The 23,147-nt window shown below is 39.4% G+C and overlaps 1 protein-coding gene and 1 pseudogene across 2 annotated transcripts in view; one reads left to right on the top strand and one right to left on the bottom strand.

The window, feature by feature from the left end:
* RIGI (RNA sensor RIG-I) overlaps positions 1–23,147 on the top strand; it is an 83,959-nt gene that overhangs the window by 9,176 nt on the left and 51,636 nt on the right. Inside the window, exons 3-4 of one of the 2 annotated variants that reach the window (XM_071216807.1) lie at positions 3,281–3,589; positions 16,767–16,948. Coding sequence is in view for 1 of the 2 variants with exons in the window: in XM_012521126.4 (XP_012376580.2) it covers positions 16,767–16,948 (182 nt within the window). In the remaining variant the exon portion in view is untranslated. The remainder of the gene's footprint in view (positions 1–3,280; positions 3,590–16,766; positions 16,949–23,147) is intronic. The other variant, XM_012521126.4, reaches the window with a different exon arrangement.
* Positions 12,648–13,821, bottom strand: LOC139439453 (late secretory pathway protein AVL9 homolog pseudogene; annotated as a pseudogene).

Below are 23,147 nucleotides of genomic sequence, written 5' to 3'. Positions count from 1 at the left end.
ATATCCATGTATCCATGGATACAAATAAATTTGTGTTTCATTCACAAAAAATGAATTTCCAAAAGAATTAGACTTAATTATAAAATAAGGTAAAATTTTAACAATTTTACAAAAATATATAGAATGATATTTTTATGACCTTGGAGTAGGGTAAGATTTATGAAATAAGATGGTGAAGCATTAACCATGAAAGACTGATACATTTGATGACATTAAAATTAAGAACACCTATTTATTAAAAAGCACTATAAAGAAAGAGGAAAAAAAACACAAACTGGGAGAAGATATTTGTAAACTATGTAGTCACCAAAGGATTAATATCCAGAATATATGGAAAAGGCTTTAAAAAAACAATACCGGCAAAAGATGTGAACAGACATTTCAAAGAATAGGAAACATGAAAGGTAAATAAACATATGAAAAGATTTTTAGCCTAATTAACAATTAGGGAATTGTAAATTGGAAACACAATAAGATACTATTTTATAACTACTACATAGCAAAACTTAAGAAGTCCAACAGTATTAAGGCTTGAAGAAGATATTAAATAATGGAAGTCTTACATATCAGTAGATGGAGTGTAAATTGATTCAACTTTTTTGAAAAACAATTTGGTATCATCTTATAAAGTTAAATCCAGATAGATCCTTCTGTCCAACGTTTTACTCTTAAATATGTGCCCTAGAAAAAATACACACCCAACAACATACATAAAAAAAAGTTCATAGTATAATTTTTTGTAATAGCAATAACAAGCAAGCATATAAACAAAACTGGAAGCAACCTGAATATCTTTCAAGAGGAGAATGGAAAAATAAATTTTATGATAGTCTCCCAATGGATTATTATCCTGCAATGAAAATGACTGAGCAAAGCTACAAAGAAAAGCATCTACAGAATGGAATATTAAACTTAAAAAAATATCAGAGAAGATTACAGATATTAGGATATAATTTTTATAAAGTTCTAAAGTTAACTATTATTAGGGAATCAAACATATGTTATCTAACTATTCAAAAAAATCAAGGGAGCAATACATCAAATACAGAATAGTGGTATCTTTGACAGGGAGAAAGGAGACTGGGAAAAGGGAGGCAAATGCAACAGTATTGAAATATTCTAGCTTTTAAGTTGGGTGTGTTCACATGTGTTCACTTTTTTAAAAAAATCACCATCTGTTCTGTTGTTGGTTAAGGGGAATCCATTTATAAAGCACTGCAATAAGAGGGTTAAGACCCAGCCTGGGCTATGCCTACTAAAGCAATCTAATCAAATGGCCCTTAACTGAAGTAATCTAATCAAAGAACCACACAAACAGTTGGTTCACACCCACAGGAATAGATTAATATCATAACATAATTTTCTGGGGTTCACAAAAGACTCAAACTACCACACTGCACCTACTAGACCCCCAAAACACATATTCTTTCTATATACAAAGTCCAGTTATTCCATCACAATATTTCAAAAACCTTAAATCATTTCAATAATGGTAATTATAGTGTCTCAACAAAGTTGTTTATAGGCATGGTCAGTTCTGAGGCAACATTCTCCTCCAGCTGTGGACCTGTGAAACTTAGAACAAGTTATCTGCTTCTAATACACAAAGGGGGGGCAGTCATAGAATAAATGTTCCCATTGCCATAGGGAGAAATTGGAAGGAAAACTGGGGTCACAGGTCCCAAACAGTTCTGAAATCCTTCAGGGCATACTCCATTAGGTTTCAAAGTCTGAGAGTCATCTATAGAACGATGGTTTCTTGTCCACGGGCCTGAAGGAGTAGCAGCCCCACCTTTTTAAGGGCTTGCACAGCAGCCATGTTCTTGGTCCACCCACATCAAGCACTGGGGTGGCTGCTGAACTCTAGGCCCCACCCTCTGAGAACGCTGGGGTGTTGGGCAGACTCTCCCCAATATCTGGGACACAGCTTCAATCCCCTCAGAACTGTGGGGTGGTGGCCAAATTCTCCCCAGTCCCTGGGGATTGTACTCTACCCTCTCTGGAGCTTGGGGGGCCGGTAACATTCTTCCTGAACAATGGGGTAGAAGGCCCACCTTCAAGTGCCGGGGCATACTCACCCCTCCATACACATGCGTGGGCTTGTTCTCCTGGCCTGAAGAAAATGTCTTCAGTCCAGACCTCAACTTCCATGCCTTTGAAGTCATTTTTCCTTCATTCTGTCCCTTTCAGTCTAGGCTGGCAGTGTTATCTTTGCTGTGGAATGAGAAAATGAGTGTATTAAGGAAAATCTGACACTGGTACAGGAAAAAAAAAATGTGATGGGCATCTTCCATTATCTTTGACAGCATGTCGTAACAGATATATTAAATAAAAAAGATAATGTTAAAATCAAACATACACATAACATCTTCTTAGGTATTAGAATTCCTCAAGAGATCTATATGATTACAGTTTTTTTATGGAAATAAATGATGTGTCTTATTTTTCAAAATTTTTTTTCAGGTGTAAGGATTTATGTTTTGATTCTAACATTTGTTCAGAACTGAAACTTGGTATTCAGCTTCAGCTTCTAGGATTAATAGTTATTGGCTTGTTATTTTCTTTCATTTTCCTACCTTGTCTTAAAATACATTTCTCTAAACTTCTTTTAAAATCTTCCCATTTTACTACTAATAGTGTATACTATTAGTGTGATACATGCTTATGTACAATTCAGTGTAGATGGGTATAAGGGGAAAACTTATAGTCACCTTTTGTTTGTTTCCTTACCTGCCATTCATACAGCCCTTTTCAGAGAAATCCCTATTAAGACTATCTTTTTAGACATTTTTAAAGCATTTATATATTATTTTAACTTTCTATTTTGAAATACTTTCAAAGTTATGGGATAATTACAAAAATAATACGGAAAATCCCAACATACCTATATCCTCCTAGATACCTAGATATACCAGTTTTAACATTTTGTCCTATTTGCCATATCATTCTACCTGTCTGTGTGTCTATCAGTTTAGCAGTTTAATTTCTGAACACTTGTGTGTTGACTGTATACATCATGCTCCTTGAACACTTATTTCTGCCATGTGCATTTCCCAAAACTAAGGATGTTCACTTACATAACTATCTTAAGTGCACTTTTCAAGTTCAGGCAATTTAGCAATGATATAAAGCTAATAGTCTCTATTCCAATTTTTTCAAATGCCCCAGTAATGTCTCTTTGAGCCATTTCTCCTCCTTCATTAGATTTCATTTAGATCCTTTGTTGCACTTAATTGTCATTGTTCTCTAGTACCTCTTTTGTTTTTTCTTTCAATTGCAGAAACATATATACAACATTAACTTTCCATCTTAACCAACACAAGCATACCATTCGATGGGATTAATCACATTCACAATATTGCAGTACTTTCACCAACTTCATTATTAAAACTTTCTGGAGAGAACTAGCAAGATGGTGGTGGAGTAAGGAGCCCCTAGAGTCAGCTCCTGCTACAGGCAGTTAGCAAACACCAAGAGCTTTCTGGAACTAGCTAAAGCACCTGTTTGGGGACTCAGGAGACCAGAAGAGCATCCTGTAACATCCTTGAAGGAGTGGAAGGAGGAGATGGCCCATCTGCAGAGAAGACTTGTAAGTAGAGTGATCCACACCGCGGAGGCTGGTGCCCATCCTCCACTGGAGGCACAAGCCGCCTCAGGAGCTGTTGTGCGGCAGGAATTGAAAGCTCCACTTCCCCAAAACGGGGTAGGAAGAGATGGTTGGGCACCAATTTCAGCTACTAGTGAGTAAATTCAGTGAGCTACAGTATAGTCCTGAGAACAGCTAAAATTTGAGCCTGTCCAAGTCAGAAAGAAGCTGGGAGCCACCTTCTTAATTCCACTCCTGGCATGAGGGGGAGTGGGGTGGACTGAAAATCCCAATGCTGGTGGGGACCGGCTTCTTTCCATCCAGATCATATTGCAGCTCTAGCCAAGGCCCTAGTGCCACCTCCAGCAGGGAGGAAGCTGTGGGGACCTGCGTGAGCCGCTCCAGGAAATTACTGGCCAAGCCACTGAGGCTGGTGATTGTCCTACTCTGGTGGCACGAGCCGCCCCAGGAGCAATTCTGTGGCTGGAATTGGAAGCTCCATTTCCTAGAAGTGGGACGATGAGACAGTTGGCTGCCGATTTCCTCTACTGATTGGTAGCCTTGGCTGGCTAAGAGATAACCCTGGGAACAGCTGGGGTATGAACCAGCCTAAGCCAGTAGCTGCCATTTTGACTCTGCCCCCAGCCTGAGGGGAAGCTGGGCTGATGGAAACTCTCAGTGTCAGCAGGAACCAGTTTCTTCCACGCAGAACAGCCTGCAGCCCTAGCCTAGGCTTCAGCCCCACCTCTAGTAGGGAGGAGGCTGAGGAGCCCTGCACCAGCCTATACAGGTAACTGCTGGTAACTTTGGCTGGCATAGACTGAAAATAAGAAGTCTACCAGGGCCACGACTACTATCTTGGACCCATAGATTGCTGCCCACACCTGCAGCTCCATCCCTACCCCAGGCAGGGGAGAAAGGGATGTGAAGCTTCATCAGTCTCTCTGGGCAACTACAGTCTAGTCCTGCATTTGGATTATTCCACACAGCTGTGACTCTTTTCCTACCCCTGGCAAAGGAGATAGTTGGAAGAAGCTTCAATGGTCCCTGGTGCAATGAGGGCAGCTTGGGCCTCCACAACTTATAGCACCAACTACATGCTTGGCTCTACTGCACAACCAGCAAGGGAGAAAGGATAGGAAGCCCTAACCTAAAGAGAAAAACTGCACCCAGAAAAAATACTCTAGTAAGCCAGATGCAAAGACACCAACAAAAATTTACAATCTACACCAAGAAACAGGAAGCTATGGCCCAGTTAAAGGAACAAGATAAGCCTCCAGATGACATAAAGGAGTTGAGACAGATAAGTATAGATGTTCAAACAAATCTCCTTAATAAATTCAATGAGATTTCTAAAGAGATTAAGGATATTAAGAAGACATTGGATGAGCACAAAGAAGAATTTGAAAGCATACCTGGAAAAATACCATATCTTATGGGAATGAAAGGTGCAATAAATGAAATTTAAAAAATATTGGAATCATGTAATAGCGCATTTGAGGAGGCAGAAGAAAGGATTGGTGAGCTTGAAGAAATGGCCTCTGAAAGTGAACATACAAAAGAACAGATGAAGAAAAGAATGGAAAAAGGTGAACAAGGTCTCCGGGAACTAAATGACAGCAAAAGGCATGCAAACATAGGTATCATGGGTGTCCCAGAAGGAGAAGAGAAGGGAAAAGAGGTAGAAGGAATATTTGAAGAAATAATGGTAGAAAATTTCCCAACCCTATTGAAGGACATAGATATCTCTGTCCAAGAAGCACAATGTACTCCAACCCAAATGAATCTGAATAGACCAACTCCAAAACACATACTCATCAGCATGTCAAAGGCCAAAGACAAAGAGAATTCTGAGAACAGCAATAGAAAAGCCATGCATAACATATAAGGGATACCCAATAAGATTAAGTGCTGATTTTTCACCAGAAACCATGAAGGCAAGAAGACAGTGCAACAGTCTGACATATTTAAGATACAAGAGAAAAACTTCCAGCCAAGAATCTTATATCCAGTGAGACTGTCTTTCAAAAATGAGGGTGAAATTAGAATATCCACAGATAAACAGAAACTGAGAAAATTTCTAAGCAAGAGACCAGATTTTCAGGAAATTCTAAAGGGTGAGATTGAGCCTGAAAAGAAAATACAGGAGAGAGAGGTCTGGAGGAAGAGAGTCTAGAAATGAAGATTATATCAATACAAGTAACTAAAAGTGTCAAAAGAGTGTTGAAAGTAAAATATGACAGATAAAACTCGAATACTCAGGAATAAACTTAACCAATGATATAAAGCAGTTGTATTCAGAAAACTGCAACTCAAAGTTAAAACAAATCAAAAAAGCCCTAAATAACTGGAATAACATTCCATGCTCATGGATTGGAAGACTAAATGTCATTAAGATGTTAATTCTACTGAAATTGATATACAGATTTAATGCAATCCCAATAAAAATTCCACCAGCATTAAAGAAAAAATTGAAAACACGATCCTTAAATTTATTTGGAAGGGTAAGGAGTCCTGAATAGTCAGAAACATCATAAAAAGGAAAAGTGAACCCTCATCTCTAGACTTTAAATCATAATACCTACCTATAGTGGTGAAAACAGCATGGCACTGGCCTAAAGACAGACACATTAGACCAATGGAACCAAATTGATGGTTCACAGGTATGGTCAAGTGATTTTTGACTAGCCTGTCAGACTCACACAGCTCGAGCAGAACAATCTGTTCAACAAATGGTGCTGAAAGAATTGGACATCCATAGCTGAAAGAAGGAAGAGGGCACCTATCTCACACCTTATCGAAAAATTAACTCAAAATGGATCAAAGAAACTAAAAGTAAAAGCAAGAACCATGAAACTTCTAGAAGAAATTATTGGAAAATATCTTCAAGACCTGGTGGTAGGTGGTAAATTCTTAAAGGAAATAAGAGAAGGACTGAGTGGACTACTGATGCTTAATGTACATAGAAGTTTTAATTAGCTTTACTGTAAAAGTGTGGAAATGTATAGAGTGGGTATTAACACGCAGCGAGTAAAAGCTAGTTTGTAAATGGGGATGTGACTGAAAATGGTAGTCTAGTTATGTAAATGCCAGTTGACAGAATGCTAGAGAATAATCTAGGAAGAGGATAGCACAGTAAACCAAGAGGTGGGTGAGAATTGTGGTTGATGGTACAGGTGCAAGAGTGTCCTTTGTTAGCTAGAACAAATGTATGTCACTACTGCAGGGTGTTGAGAATATGGAGAAGCATGGGAAAAATACAGTTGGAGTGACCTATGGACTGTGATTAGTAGTAATATAATCTTGCATCTATGCGAAAGATGTACTGTGTTGATATGGAGGCAGTTTGGAAAATGTGAGCCAAATGTACACTATGGACATGGTAACAATCAGATGATAATATTTTATCTGTAGCAAATGACACACCATGTTGTGGTGTGTTGATGGAGGGATGTTGTTTGGGAATTCTGCTATGAGTGTGATTGTTTTATAAGTTTACAACTTCTTGCGGCGGCTTGCTCGGTCGGTAGAGGTGGGGTCTGGCTGCGGATGAGGGGTCGGTCCAGCTCTGGACGAGGGGTCGGTCCCGCTTAGGACGAGGGGTCGGTCTGGCAGCAGACGAGGGATCGGTCTCACAAGGGGTTGCGCGGTTCGGCTGACGGGGTCGCCCGGCGAAGCCGGCGATGAAGGGGTCATCCGGAGAAGCAGGCGACGAACTGGGGACAAGGGAGGCCAGGCCCTTGTCGGGGGCTCTCAGGACTGGAGGGCGCACGGCAGAAGAAGTACCGCGGAGACAAGGTAAACACGCAAGTTCACTTTATTGAGGGAGAGGCAACAGTTTTATAGGGGCTGGGGAAGGCTGATTGGTCGAAGCCACGCCCTGTTCTGATTGGTTGCCGGAGAAAGGTCAGTGGGCGGTACTGGACAGGGGAGGGGTGGTGATTAGGGATTGGCTGTTGCTGTTGCTGGGGGAAGTGGCAGGGTTTAGTGATTGGTGGCTGCTGTTGCTGGGGTGGAGGGCAGACTTGAGTTTCCCGCCCACGCCTGGCTGTTGCTGCTGTCGGGGGGGAGGGAAAAGGGCAGACTGGATTTTTCCGCCCACGCCTGGCTGTTGCTGCTGTCGGGGGAGGGGAAAAGGGCAGACTGGAATTTTCCGCCCTGCGCCTGCGCAGGGAGAAAGAAGAAGAAGGGTGCCGCCCCACAGGCATCGTGTGGTGCCATCCGGGAGGAGGGGCGGCCGCGGAAGCATGGCTGCCGAGAAGGGGAGACCCGAGGGCACTCTGCGCCCATGCCGAGCTCCCTTCAGGGGTGGCGGTGAGTCCGACCAGCCACCCTATTATGGGGGCAGCGGCTTGGAATTAGGCCTACTGCGGCTGCTCCCCCGCCAGGCCAGCAAACCACACTTCAGCCCGAGGGGTGACCGCAACTTCTGTCATTAAAAATATATTTAAAAAATAATAATAGGGTAGGTTGGGGAGAAAACACACCAAATGTAAGATAAGGACTATGATTAGCAGTAAGATTTAGACAATGTTCTTTCATAATTTGTAACAAATGTCTCATGACAATGCAAGGTGTTGGTGGAGGGTTGATGTATGGGACCCCTGTATGATGTTATGCACGTCTGCTTGTAAGTTCATAACTTTTAGTATACACTTAATTGTTTATGTATATTCATATATAAATGATATAAAGATAATAGTAGGATTGGTTGGGGGAAAATACTTTGTTTAGTAGTAATATTTAGACAATGCTCTTTAATCATTAGTTAAAAAGGTTTAACGACAATGCAAGTTATTGGTGGTAGGGTGAGATGCTATATATGTTTGATGTTATATATGTTTGTTTTGTAAGTTCACATCTATTATAAACTTATTTATGTATGTTTATGTATGAGTGATATGTTTCAATAAATTAAAACAAACAAACAAAACTTTTCCATCTCCCCAACAGAAACCCTATACCCATTATGCATTAACTCCTCACACTCCCTGCCCCCTGCTCCTGGCAACCTATATTTAATTTCTGTCTCTCTGACCTTGCATGTTTTCTGATATTTTCTTTGTTGTTATCATGGGGCTTAAATTTAACCTCCTAAATCTATAACAATCTTGTTTGCTTTGGTACCAACTTAATTTCAATAATATACAGAAATGATGTTCCTGTACCCCTCAGGCCCTCCACCTTGATGTGTAGCTCTTGTTGCAAATTATATATTTATACATTATGAGTCTAAAACCACTGATTTATTATTACATTTTGTCCATGTCTTATAGATTTTATTAAGAAGTAAAAAGTGGAGTTTCAAACCAAAAATATACTAACACTCCATTTATATTTACTCATGTTGTTACTCTCACTAGAAAAAATTTACTTTTTCATGCGGCTTTAATCTATTGTCTATTGTCCTTTCCTTTCAACCTGCAGAACTCTTTTGAACATGTTTTGTATAGCTGCTCTAGGGGCAACCAACTCCTTCAGCTTTTGTTTATCTGGGAATGTCTTAATCTCTGCCTCGTTTTTTGAAAAGCAGTTTTGTCATATAGAATTTTTGATTGGCAAGTTTTTGCTTTCAGCATCTTAAATATGTCATCCTTCTGCTTTCTTGTTTCCATGGTTTCCAATGAGAAATTGGCATTTAATGTTGTGAGGCTCCCTAGTATGTGACACATTGCTCCTTGGAGCTTTCAGAATTCTGTCGTTATCTTTGGTATTTGACAGTTTGATCATAATAATGCTGTGCCATGGGTTTGTTTGGGTTTATCCTGTTTGGGGTTTATTGAACATCTGGAATGTATATATTCATGTCTTTTGTAAAAGTTGGGAAGTTTTCAGCCATTATTTCTTTGAATATTCTCTTTGGCTCTTACTTTTCTTCTCCTTCTGGGACTCCCACAATGTGTATATTGGTACACTTGAAGGTGTCCCCAATTTTCCTCAGGCTCTGCTCACTTTTCTTTATTCTTTCCTCTTTCTGCTTCTTAGAGTGAAAGAAATCAAGTGTCTTATCTTCAGGTTCACTGATTCTTTCTTCTGCCTGCTCCAATGTGCTATTGAATCCCTCTAGGGAATTTTTCATTTCTCTTACTGTAGTTTTCAGCTTTATTTAGTTCCTTTTCATAATTTTCATCTCTCTAGTGACAGTCTCTTTGTGTACATCTGTTGTTTTCCTCATTTCCTTTAGTTATTTTTCCCTGTTTTCCTTTAGCTCTTTGAGCATATTCAGGACTATTAAAAAAAAAAACTGTCTGATATGTCCCAGGTCAGGTCCTTCTCATTGATATTTTCTAGGACTTTAATCTTCTCCTTTTTCTGGGCCATCACTTCCTGTTTGTTTGTATGTTTTGTGATCCTTTGTTGAAACCTGGATATTGTGACATTTTAATGTATCACTGGATTTAGACTCCAAGATGTGTATTCCTGGGTGGGAGAGAGGGTAAGGGGAAAGAAATCAATGAAAAAAATAAATCTTTAAAAAATAAAAAAATAAAAATAAATGACTCTAGACACAATCGTAGGAGACTCCCTTATCCTTTCCGCACATGTAACTTACCTTGGGCATGTGTGTGGCAGTAGGAATTCCCATTTACATGGATACAAGTGCCCCCTCTTCTCTAAGAAACAGTTTCCTAATGGTCCCAGACCATGTCATACAACCTGCAATTCCTTGCCCAGGAAATAGCACTTGACTATTCTCCCACAGCATTCTGTAGGAGATGTCTGATCTTCATGCAGGGCAAGTTCTGGGATGGTGAGTCCCTCAGGCCACCACCAGACAGATTGGGCCAGACATACATGCTCCCAGTAGCTGCACAAGGATTACCCTGCTTCCTGTGAAATCAGGACCAGTGATCCATACTGGGAGCATGTAGCCTGCGCCCCACAGAGCTGGTGATGGGTGGAGCAAGGGAATGGCAAGGGATAGCCAGGGTGTCATGAGTTTCTCCCACTTTTAAGTGGCCTTTTTCTTGATTCGACACTTGCTCTGTTACTGAAGTTCCTTTAACTATTTTTCAGAGCTTTGATAAAGATGTTTCTTCCAGTTCTTGCTGGTTGTTTGAAGCTTCTGTGGGCAGATGGAGCCCTGAATCATCTTACTCCACCATCTTGATTGGAGTGGCTATATTTATATTATTTTTTAAACTAAAAGAAAAGTTTTATTTGTCATAATGATGGTGATAAGCCCATCAGATAGTCAATCCAGGTATTATAATGCATACAAATCAAGTATTGTGCTAACCATGGTTTACTGACACACACAGAATATATCTTTATATTGCTTTGCTGAATCCAGCAACCTCACCAAAAACACAAACAAATTCTTCCCCAGTTAGTCTCCCCTAATGATAAAATTTCGAGGGTGGGTGGGTGAAACAGCAAAGTAAGGATTCCAAAAGGTACAGGCAGTTATGACATTTAAGTTCAGAAAACCTACTATTTGTGGCAACTAGCTGCACCCAATAGTTGGAGAGATCTGAGTGTTCTCTTTGGCTTCCCAGTATAAGAAATTGCATTAGGTCAGTTGCGAAACCAGTTAAGATAATTTCAGAATCTCCTAAACAGGCTACAAAATGAGCAAAACCAGCATTCTCTGTTATCCTTTCAGCAGTAATGACTCTGGGAAAGTACTTATTTGCAAAGCTGAATAAACTCAGAAAAAAACTTTCCCAAGACTACAGTGAAAGAAGAAAAAGAATATTCAAACCAATACTACCTATCTTTTCCAAATAAAGTTTTACTTCATACATAAGGGATGGATGATATTTAGGGAAAAACATAATACTTTACTGTAGCTGCTGGGGAAGACATATCTTTCTTGGTAGACTCAAGATCATGGATGGCAAGAATTTAGAACCTGGTATGGTACCTGGCACATAGGAGAGCAATAAGTACTTGTCTAATGAAAGAATGAAATACAGTTTCTTTTTTCAGCTCCATTTTGAAAAATGATTCACAAATAGTGATTAAATAAGTAGTTCTTTAGGATGAAAAACAAAAAAAATCTAAACAATAGAGCTCCAGAATATGGCTTGGCAGCAGTATAATTATAGTTTATTTCACTATCTTAACATATATTAAGAAATGTACTATACACTAAGAAATGACATCTCTAGACACAAGATTCTGAATCAGATTCAATTTGATTTGATGTTGTGTTTAAGTTGTTTAAAAAATTACAAATACATTTTGAAAGATTTTTCATTAAAAGATTAAAAATTAGTTTAGGAAACAATGGCCAGACCACTAAATTATATCTTAATGAAGTTTACAACTATTTAAGTTAAATATCTAAGAATTGTTTTATTTTAAATTTGTAGCTTTTGAAATTATATGTTCATTAAGGGCAATCAAGAACTTTCTCCAAGAGAAGACTGAATTAAAAGCAGACCCAATATAGTGATTGCTGATCTCATATCTACTCAGTTTCAAAGCTGTTTCCAACTGAAAACCACTGAATTAATTCTTTACAGCCTTACCCTATGTCACAGATATCAGAGCATTATATTTTGGTATTGTGGTCTAGTTTTCAAGGAAAACCTTCTGACCAGAAAACGTGTTTGTTATGGCTGAATTGTGTTCTCCCCCAAAAAACATAAGTTCAAGTCCTAACTCCCAGTACCTGAGAATTGACCTTATTTAGAAATAGGTTTGCTGCAGACAGAATTAGTTAAATTAAGATGAGGCCATACTGGAATAGGGTTGGCCTCTAAGCCAGTATGACTGATGTCCTTCTAAAAAGAGAAGAGACAGAAGATGGCCACGTGGAGATGGAGGCAGAGATTGGAGTGGCATATCTGTAAGCCAAGAAATGCCAAGGATTGCCTACAAATTGCTGGATGCTGGAAGAGGCAAAAGATTCTCCCCTACAAGTTGCAGAGGGAGAATGGCTCTGCTAATTCTTTGACTTCAGACTTCCAGCCACCAGAACTAAGAGAGTAAATGTCTGTTGTTTTAAGCTAGCCATTTTGTGAGTACTTTGTCACAGCAGCCCTGGGGAATGACTAGTGTTCAACACTAAAAATTAACCTCTAAAAGGATTTTGTCATATTCCTTAAGGGACTCAAAAGACATTAAAATTTACCTTTGTGAAGATGGCCAGGGGTATACCATACTGGTCCTCTTCCAAACCTGAAATGAGGTCTGGACCACCTGCCCTGTATTAGCTTCAGGTTGTACAATAATTGGAGGACTGTCTGAGGGCATAGAGTCCTTTGGAAATAAGTTTGTTCTGAGCCCACCTGTCCCCTTTCTTTTGAGTTGGGGCCCTTTAAGACGCTGAGATCCACGGTCTCCCAGGCATTTTCTGAAGACTGGAGAGGGGATGGAAGGAAGTTTCAGTATTGATTGGTATCATTGGGTTCCTGCCCTTTGCTGCTGTCATTTGCTAATGGGAACAAATGCTCTTCAGTCTTGATTATAGCATCTCTTCCATGGTTCCCTGTCATGATTTTCTGGACAGTTCCCAAGTTAGTACTTGAAATGTCAGGAGCAAACACAGAAGCCAGTCATCTGCAGGGGGATTTCTTTCCTGAAGCCCAGAATCTTCAGACATAGTTTTTTGGGGTCCATACTGGCAACAGTTACTGAGACCATGTTCAGTCATGGTCTTTTTCCATGCTTGGAAAAAGGGATAACATAGTCATCGGTGCACCCACTAATTTATTCACTGGGGAAATATAAGGGAGAACCTTTTTTATCAAGGAGAATCAGTTTATGTAGGATTAAGAGAGAGCTTGTGCCGAAAATGAAGGACAAGCTCTCGAGGAGACAGACCAAGGTATACTTGGGATCTTTCTAATGAAGTTCCTCCCAAGGAGCTATTCATATGTTTGTAAAGCTCCTTCAGAACAGAAAGTTGGGGAAAAATTGTTCTCTTTGAAATATGCATGTGTAATGGGTTGATGTTTTGCTTGAATTAATCCATACAGAGGCAACTTGCTTAAAACACACACACTTTTCTGAACAGTCTCTCTGGTGATATCTGCTTGTCCTACCTTCAGTGCCTTGGCTTCAATTTGTCAATACCATATACTGTGGCTCAATTTCCATTTCTGGGTGGCAAGTGAAAAAATACTTATCTTCCTGGTAGTTATGAGCAGGTAAGGTAAGGAAGGGGAAGCCACACTTTTCCATTCTTCAGGTGAAGTGTAGCTGTTATGTCCATCTTGTGGAATCAGGAGCGAGTAATGGAATTCAACCTGGTAGCCCTATCTGTGATGAATGCCGACCATCATGAAGAGCAGTACCAGCCCTGGGGGCGCTGCCTGCCAAGGGCGCAGGTGCAATGGGCAGGCCTGAAGACCCTGCTGTCCCCAGAAGGACTAGGAAGGGGCTGACTTTAGGTGTCAGCGAGCGTGCTGCCTGTGGGGGCCGCAGCAGCTCTTCAGTCATCCGTTTTTGCAGCTTGAGGGGTTTATATTATTTTTAAAGCATAAATGGGACTGTAGCAGTTTGAAATTGTTTTGAATTTCAAAAATAGATATTGGATTATGTTTGTAATGTGTTCTGTACCTGGGCATGATTAAGTTATGATTAGGGCTTTGATTGGGCCATGTCATTAGGGTGGTCACAGATAAAAGACATGGCAAAGGACAGAATTGAGGGTTCTTAATGTTGGAGTTTTGATATTGGAGTTTCATGCTGAAGTCTTAACCTGGAGCCCCGAGGAAAGAGACAGAACAGTTCGCCCGATAGTCTACAGCCAACCTTGTGAAGAGAAGCAAAGTCTGGAGAACCTCATAGTCTACAGCTGACCTTGTGGACAAAACAAAGGAACTGAGCCAGAGGAACCCAGGAAGGCTGAACCTTCGCAGATGTCAGCAGCCATCTTGCTCCAACACGTGAAAATAGACTTTGGTGGGAGAAGTAACTTATGCTTTATGCCCTGGTATCTGTAAGCTCCTACCCCAAATAAATACCCTTTATAAAAACCAACCAATTTCTAGTATTTTGCATCAGCACCCCTTTGGCTGACTAATAAGGGACCATACTTTTCAGCAACTTTTTTTTTCATGAACATTTAAGATATCTTTTCATGTCAGGACATGCAGTACCTAATTTATTTCAGCCATTGCTTAGTAACCTATTGTATGGATGCAGACACATTCTGTGCTGATAGCCATTAAATTGTTGGCAGTTTTACTGTGAACATCCTTGAACATCTGTGTAAATATAACTAGAGTTTAATTAGTTGAAGGTTATGGAAATTTAAAATATTACTCCAAAATTTAGACTGATTTGCATTCTCACTAATAGTGTGTAAGAGTAGTTTTCCCAGTGTCTTGTGATACCATTAATCTGAATAAATAGAAAATATTTTAATACTTAATGATTTTATAGGAAAAAATGGCACTTTACTATTTTAAAAAATTTAGTTAGGTTGAGCGTCATATTTTATCTACTCGCCATTGGTATTTTTCTGTAAACTTTCTAAATGTATTTTTTTAATGAGATGCTTTGTAAAAATATATAAATGTAAATTATAATGAAAATGCTTTAAAAGTTGTATTGCATATTTCTGAACTGTCACTAAAAAGTCACAGTTGGGATAGTCTGAAAATGAATGGTATACAGTTCATGTGTGCTAAACAATCATTAGTAATATCTTTTGCTTACTGTGGTCTCTAGCACATTTATTTTATTGTCTTTTTTTTCCCAGATATCATTTATAGTTAATTAATACCTTTAAGTTTTGCAAACATGTTCCAATCAATCATTTATCAGCATATTCTTTTTTTTCTAAACTTATGAATATTTATATAAATATAGTGTAATTTCCCTATTATACTTTTCTTTGAAGCAATCAGGGTCAACAGAAATAACTGTCAAATTCCTTACCCTCTGAACATCTCCACAAATTTTTTTATGAGTATTTATTTTTTATTGAATTTTTTTGAAGATACATAGATCACAAAAAATATAAGAGGTTTCCACATACTCCACACCCTACCCACCCAATCCTCCCACATCAACAACTTCCTTCATCATTGTGGTACATCCATTGTATTTGGTGAATACATCTTGGAGCACTGCTGCACTGCATGGATTAAAAAAATAGATCATACAAAACGTTATGTTAAAAAACATAAGAGGTTCCCATACACCCCACTCCCCACATAGAAGCTTCTTTGTGATTCATTAGTTACTTGAAGATACAGGAGTAAACCCATTGTCTTGGTAGCCATATGAAAAACATGGGCCTTAGAGTCAGACAATCTGGGTGATTCTGTTAGAGAACCTTAGAGCAAGACATTGGTGGATTATCATGGTTGGAAATCCATTTTCCTCCTCAGATTACCAATTCTACTTAATATTCTTTTCTTGAAGTAATGTAGAATGTAGCTACTTTTGAGCAGAGATTAACATTTACATTTCTGGGAAGCAGATGTGGCTCAACTGATAGAGCATTTGCCTACCATATGGGAGGTCCAGGGTTCACACCCAGGGCCTTCTGGCCCATATGGTGAACTGGCCCACACGGGGCACTCCGCGTGCAAGGAGTGCCATGCCATGCAGGGGTGTCCCCTGCGTAGGGGAGCCACACGCGCAAAGAGTGCGCCCTGCATTGAACTGCCCTGTGTGAAAAAGGCGCAGCCTCCCCAGGAGTGGCACTGCACACACACAGAGCTGATGCAGCAAGATGACACAGCAAAAAGAGATACAGATTTCCATTGCTGTCGAGAATGCAAGCAAGCACAGAAGAACACACAGCGAATGACACAGAGAGGAGACAATGGGTGGGAGGGGGGAAAGGGGAGAGAAATAAGTAATTTATGTAAAAAAAAAAAGACATACTTATTTTTGCCCTTTTTTTACTGCTTTGTAATGAGAAGACATTTATTAAAATATGATGAGTTGATTCCTTTAAAGATAAAGAAAGGATTTTAAGTGAAGTCTATGGGGTCTTTTGGAAAGGATATTTTATTCTAAGACCAAACATAAATTTGTCCTTAGTACTTTCTCCTAAGAAGTAAAAACATGTTAGAGGACCTAAAATATTGGGTGCCTAAAATGCACATGGGGTTTTCTTTGTGAAAACTCATTAGTAATTGAAGTAATGTGCAGACTTTTTTCCATGAATTTTCTCCTCTTATTTTCAAACATAATTCCTATGATACTAATCTCAAAACATTCTTCAGTTGGTCTCATAAAAGTCTCCATTTTTCTTCCTTCTTCCCAGGTTATACTGGACTTTATGAAGCCTTTGAAAGTTGGGATTTCCAAAAACTTGAAAATTTGGAGGAGCATAGATTGCTTTTAAGACGTTTACAACCAGAATTCAAAGCCAGAATTATTCCAACAGATATCCTTCCTGAAATATCGCAATGTTTAATTAATCAGGAATGTGAAGAAATTGAACAGGTAAGTTAATTAATATACAAATACTGATATTTGAGAAAATAATTTGAAAATGGAAAATGTCTTCTATTTTCTGTTTTAGACCTGACAAAGACCTCTGAAATTCACGAAAGTTTTCATATCCAAGTCATAATTACCTAGAATAGAACTTTTAATATGACTCAAGTAATTTTTTTAGCAAATCAATTTTAATGATACATATTAATAAAGCATAAATCTATCCAAAGTGAATAATCAATTGTGTTTGGTATAATCCTATAATCACATAGTTGTACTTTCACCACTTCAATCATTACTAGAGCATTTTCATTATTCCAATAATAATAATAAAAAAAAACAAAAAACAAACAAAACTCATCACCTCTTAATCTCTCTAGACTTCCCCTGCCATACATAGCTGCTATTCTGTTTCCATCTCTCTAGTTTATTTGTATTTACATTTTGTAAAAACAGTCTTATATATCCAACACTACCCATATTCGTATTTCACATGAGGTTTCCTATGTTGTACAGTACTGTATTACATTTTTTTAGGTTTCTTTCTAGTAATTTGTATGTCCTTAGACTCTCCCTTTCAACCACTGTTGTACCCATATAATAGCTTTGCTAGTTACAAACATTATGATGTGCTTTCACCATTTCTATTCATTTCCAAAGATTTACAAATTATGTTTTTACCAGTTCTGCACAGATAAACCCTCAGCTTTCCATTTTCTACTCTTATTCTATTTTCTGGTGTCCTGTATTCTAATTATTAACTCCATGAGTTTACACAATATATTTAATTCATATAGCATCATCATACCATATTTGTCCTTTTGTGTCTGGCTTGCTTCACTCAGCTTCAGCTTCTTCTTATAGCAGTATAACATTCCATTGTGTGTATACATCACAATTTGTTTATCTTTTCATCAGTTGATGGACACCTGGGTTGTTTCCAACTTTTGGCAATCTTGAACAGCACTGCTCTGAACATTGGTGTGCAATTGTCTGTTCATATCACTGCTCTCAGTTCTTCTGGATATATACCTAGTAGTGGTATTGCCAGGTCACATGGCAAATCTGTATTCAACTTCCTTAGGAATTGCCAGACAGTCCTCCACAGTAGTTGTACATTCTACATTGCCTCCACAGTAGTTGTACATTCTACATTGCCACCAACAGTGAGTAGTGTTCCAATCTCTCCACATCCTCTCCAACATTTGTAGTTTTCTGATTTTTAATAGTGGCTATTCTAATAGGTGTTAAATGATATCTCACTGTAGCTTTGATTTGCATTTTCCTAATGACTAGTGATTTTTTTTTTTTAATTTTTTTATTTTTTATTGACTTTGTAATAATATTACATTAAAAATATATATGTGAGGTCCCATTCAACCCCATCCCCCCACCCCCCCTCTCCCCCCCCCAACAACACTCGTTCCCATCATCATGACACATCCATTGGATTTTGTAAGTACATCTTTGGGCACCTCTGCACCTCATATACATTGGTTCACATCATAGCCCATACTCTTCTCCATTCCATCCAGTGGGCCCTGTGAGGATTTACAATGTCCGGTGATTGCCTCTGAAGTACCATCCAGGGCAGCTCCATGTCCCAAAGACGCCTCCACCTCTCATCTCTTCCTGCCTTTCCCCATACCCTTCTTCCACTATGTCCACTTTTCCCATTCCAATGCCACCTCTTCTATGTGGACATTGGATTGGTTGTGTCCATTGCACCTCTATGTCAAGAGGAGGGTCAGATTCCACCTGGATGCTGGATGCAATCCTCCCATTTTCAGTTGTAATCACTCTAGGCTCCATGGTGTGGTGGTTGTCCTTCTTCAACTCCATCTTAGCTGAGTGTGGTAAGTCCAATAAATCAGATTGTAGGTGCTGGAGTCTGTTGAGGCTCAGGATCTGGCTATCACATTGTCAGTCCAGAGATTCAAATCCCCTAAATATATCTTAAACCCCAACATTAACTGCATCTCCAGCACATTGGCATGGAAGTCTTATGAAGGGAGATCCCATCTGAGTCCAGATTCATCACACATAAACACCATTTCCAAAGAGGGGCCATCTGCCCTGGTAGTTAACCCCATCGGCCATGACCATAACTCCCGTGGGTCTCTTTAGCCCTCAAAGGAACCAATATCTGGGGGTTGTATCTGCTTTATCTGTCTCTCTGACTCTGCTCAGTTGTGCATGAGGGCAAACCTTCTGCCAGCCTCCAGACTCTTTTTTAGAAACTCGTAGCCATATAAACTCATTTCTCCTTTCCATTTCCCCCTTACTTTAGGTCAAACAGCATTTTAAAGTCATGGTATTTTATGTAGACATGGATATTCTGCTGATCCGCATTGAACCTTCCGTATAAGGTCATTTTCCAGTTGCATCATCAGTTGGTAGTTGATAGTGGTCCCTCGTTGCCAGGGAGGCTCATCCCCGGGTGTCATGTCCCACGCTGGGGGGAAGGCATTGCATTTACATGCTGAGTTTGGCTTCGAGACTGGCCACATTTGAGTAACATGAAGGCTGACAGGAGGAAATTCCCAGGCACAAAGTTGTTCTAGGCCTTGTTCTTATTTTGGGTTTATCAGCTCACAAGCATAGTCATTAGCATCAGGGGCTCACTGTTGAACCCTCACTCCCTCCCGGTCCCCGCCACTGTACCTGGGAGACTGTCACTGCTCCCCTAGGGACCACGACAGAGCACCACTGGCCAGGAACCCAGTACCCCCCCTACTGTGGTTTTTAATTGTTGCCACTATGAGTATATCCAAACATTACCATGCACCCTGGACATATGTTCTGTACAGCTCCCTGTCAGCCATATATCACCTGTCATTGGTACCCCATACCAGTATCCCTCCATTGCCATTGTTGAAACACTCTGTGATCCAGAACTCCCCGAAATTTGAAGCCCAATATAATTTCATGGTCCCTTACTAGGGAATGGCATATAGTGATGAGCTTAAAGGATAGATAAAGAACTTGGATAAAGTTAGATAAAAAACTTAGATAAAGAATGTTGACTTGAAAAAATTCCACATCCTATCTTTTTCTTTCCCCCCCCCCCCCCCCCCTAATTATTCAGCTTTTCTTCACAGGAATGACTAGTGATTTTGAACATTTTTTTCATGTGATTTTTTTACCATTTGTATTTCTTCTTTAGAAAAATGTCTATTCAGGTCTTTAACCCATTTTTTAATCAGGTAGGTTTTCTTTTTATTGTTAAGTTATAGTATCATGGATATTAAACCCTTATCGGATATGTGATTTCCATATATTTGCTCCCCTTGAGTCATCTGCCTTTTCACCCTTTTGACTAAGTCTTTTGAGGTGCAAAGGCATTTAATTTTGAGGAGGTCCAATTTATCTTTTTTTTCCTTTAGGAAGCACTGGCAACTGAACCAGGGACCTCTGTGTGGGAGGCAGGTGCTCAGCTGCTTGAGCCTCATCTGCTCCCTGCTCATTTGTTTTTCTTTTTTTGCTCATTGTCTGCTCACTGTCTTGTTATTTTTGTTCGTTGTCTGCTCATTATTTTTACTCATTGCCTACTTGAGTTTTTTTGCTCCTTGTTCTCATTGTTTTTGCTCATTGTCTGCTCGTTGTTTGTTTGCCTTCTTTAGGAGGCATCAGAAACTGAACCTGGGACCTGTGTGGGAGGTGGACACTCAACTGCTTCAGCCAACTCTGCTTCCCATCCCATTTATCTAATTTTTCTTTTGTTGTTTGTGCTTTGGGTGTAAGGTTTAAGAAACTATCTCCTACCACAAGACCTCAAAGATATTTTCCTACATTTTCTTCTTGGAGTTTTATATTTAAGTCCTTGATCCAATTTGAGTTAAATTTTGTATAAGGTGTGAGATAGGGGTCCTCTTTCTTTCTTTTGGATATGGATATCCAGTTCTCCCAGTACCAGTTGTTGAGTCGATTGTTCTGGCCTCACTGGGATTGCTTGACAGCTTTGTCAAAAATCACTTGACTGTAGATATAAGGGTCATTTCTGAGTTGGCATTTGCTTCCATCTGTCTGTCTTTATGCCAGTACCATGCTCTTTTTTTTTTTTTTAACCACTGTAGCTAAGTAATGTGCTCTAAAGTCAGGAAATGAGTGTCTTTCAAATTAGTTCTTTTTAAAGAAATTTTTGGCTATTCAGGACTCCTTACCCTTCCAAATTTGATAATTGGCTTTTCCATTTCTGCAAAAGGGCTGTTGGGATTTTTATTGGGATAGCATTGAATGCATAAATCAGTTTGGTTAGAATTGACATCTTAATGATATTTAGTCTTTCAGTTCATGAACACAATGTCCTTCCGTTTATTTGAGTTTTCTTCAGTTTCTTTTAGACATGTTTTATAGTGTTCTGAATACAAGTCCTTTATGTCCTTGATTAAGTTAATTCCTAAGTATTTCATTGTTTTAGTTGCTATTATAAATGGATTTTTTTCTGATTTCTTCCTCAGATTGCTCATCAGTATATAGAAACACTATTGATTTTTGGGTATTACTCTTGTATGCTGCCACTTCGCTAAACTTGTCTATTAGTTCTAGTGGCTTTTTTTTTTAGGAGGTACCAGGGACCTCATACATATGAAGCAGGTACTCAACCGCTGAGCTATACCTGCTCCCCTCTAGTAGCTTTGTTGTGGAATTTTCAGGATTTTTTAGATATAGGATCATATCAGCAATTGGTGAAGGTTTTACATCTTCCTTTCCTATTTGGGTGTCTTTTATTTCTTTATCTAGCCTAATTGCTCTAGCTAGAACTTCTAGCACAATGTTTTTTGTTTTTTGTTTTTTTTTTTAAGATTTATTTTTATTTAATTCCCCTCCCCCAGTTTTCTGTTTTCTGTGTCTTTTGCTGCGTCTGGTTTCTTTGTCCGCTTCTGTTGTCTTCAGCGGCACGGGAAGTGTGGGCGGCGCGATTCCTCTGCAGGCTGCTCCCTCCTTCGTGCTGGGCGGCTCTCCTTATGGGTGCACTCCTTGCGCGTGGGGCTCCCCTACGCGGGGGACACCCCTGTGTAGCACGGCACTCCTTGCGCGCATCAGCACTGCGCATGGGCCAGCTCCACCCAGGTCAAGGAGGCCCGGGGCTTGAACCGCGGACCTCCCATGTGGTAGACGGACGCCCTAACCACTGGGCCAAAGTCCATTTCCCATAGCACAATGTTGAATAACAGTGGTGACAATGTGTGTATTAGTCAGCCAAAGAGGTGTTGAGGCAAAATACCAGAAATCTGTTATAAAGGGTATTTATTTGGCATAGAAGCGTATAGTTACCAAGCCAAAAAGCATAAGTTACTTCCCTCACCAAAGTCTGTTGACATGTGTTGGAGCAAGATGGCTGCCAACATCTGCCAGGGTTCAGGCTTTCTGGGTTCCTCTCTCCCTGGAACTTGATTCTCTCTGGGCTCAGCTGCTCTGCTCCTCTGCGTACTTACTTCCCAGGCTCCAGCTCAAAATTCCCAACTCTGTCCTTTGCCATGTCTTTTCTCTGTGAGTCTCCACCCACAGGGAATCAATAATGCCCTATGGGGACATGGCCCAATCAAAGTCCTAATCATAATTTAATCAATTAAAAGTGATACTTCTGACAGACCAGTTTACAAACATAATCCAATAACTATTTTTGGAATTCATAAACAATGCCAAACTGCTACAGTGTGCATCCTTGTCTTGTTCCTTATCTCAGAGGGAAAGCTTTCTCTTTTTTTGCCATTGAGTACAATGCTAGCTGTAAGTTTTTCATATATGCACTTTATCATATTGAGAAAGCTTCACTCTATTCTTATCTTTTGGAGTGTTTTTATCAAGAGAGGATGCTATATTTTGTCTAATGCATATTCTGCATCAATTGAGAGAATCATGTGAATTTTTTCCTTCCATTTATTAATGTAGTTTATTACACACTAATTGATTTCCTTGTGTTGAAAAACTCATGCATACCTGGGATGAAATTCACTTGCTTGTGGTGTATAATTCTTTTAATGTACTTTGAGATTTGGTTTGCAAGTATTTTCTTGAGGATTTTTGCATCTATATTCATTAGAGATGTGGGTCTGTAATTTTCTTTTTTTGTAGCATCTTTATCTGGTTTTTGTATTAGAATGATGTTGGCTTCATAGAATGAGTTTGGTAGCATTCTTTCCTGTTCAAGTTTTTAGAAGAACTTGAGCAAGGTTGGTATTAGATTGTCTTTGAATGATTG

The sequence above is a fragment of the Dasypus novemcinctus genome, chromosome 8 (assembly GCF_030445035.2).
Source record: "Dasypus novemcinctus isolate mDasNov1 chromosome 8, mDasNov1.1.hap2, whole genome shotgun sequence".
NCBI lineage: Eukaryota > Metazoa > Chordata > Mammalia > Cingulata > Dasypodidae > Dasypus > Dasypus novemcinctus.
Note: the sequence above shows the minus strand (reverse complement) of the source record. Positions and strands in the feature narration are given on the sequence as shown.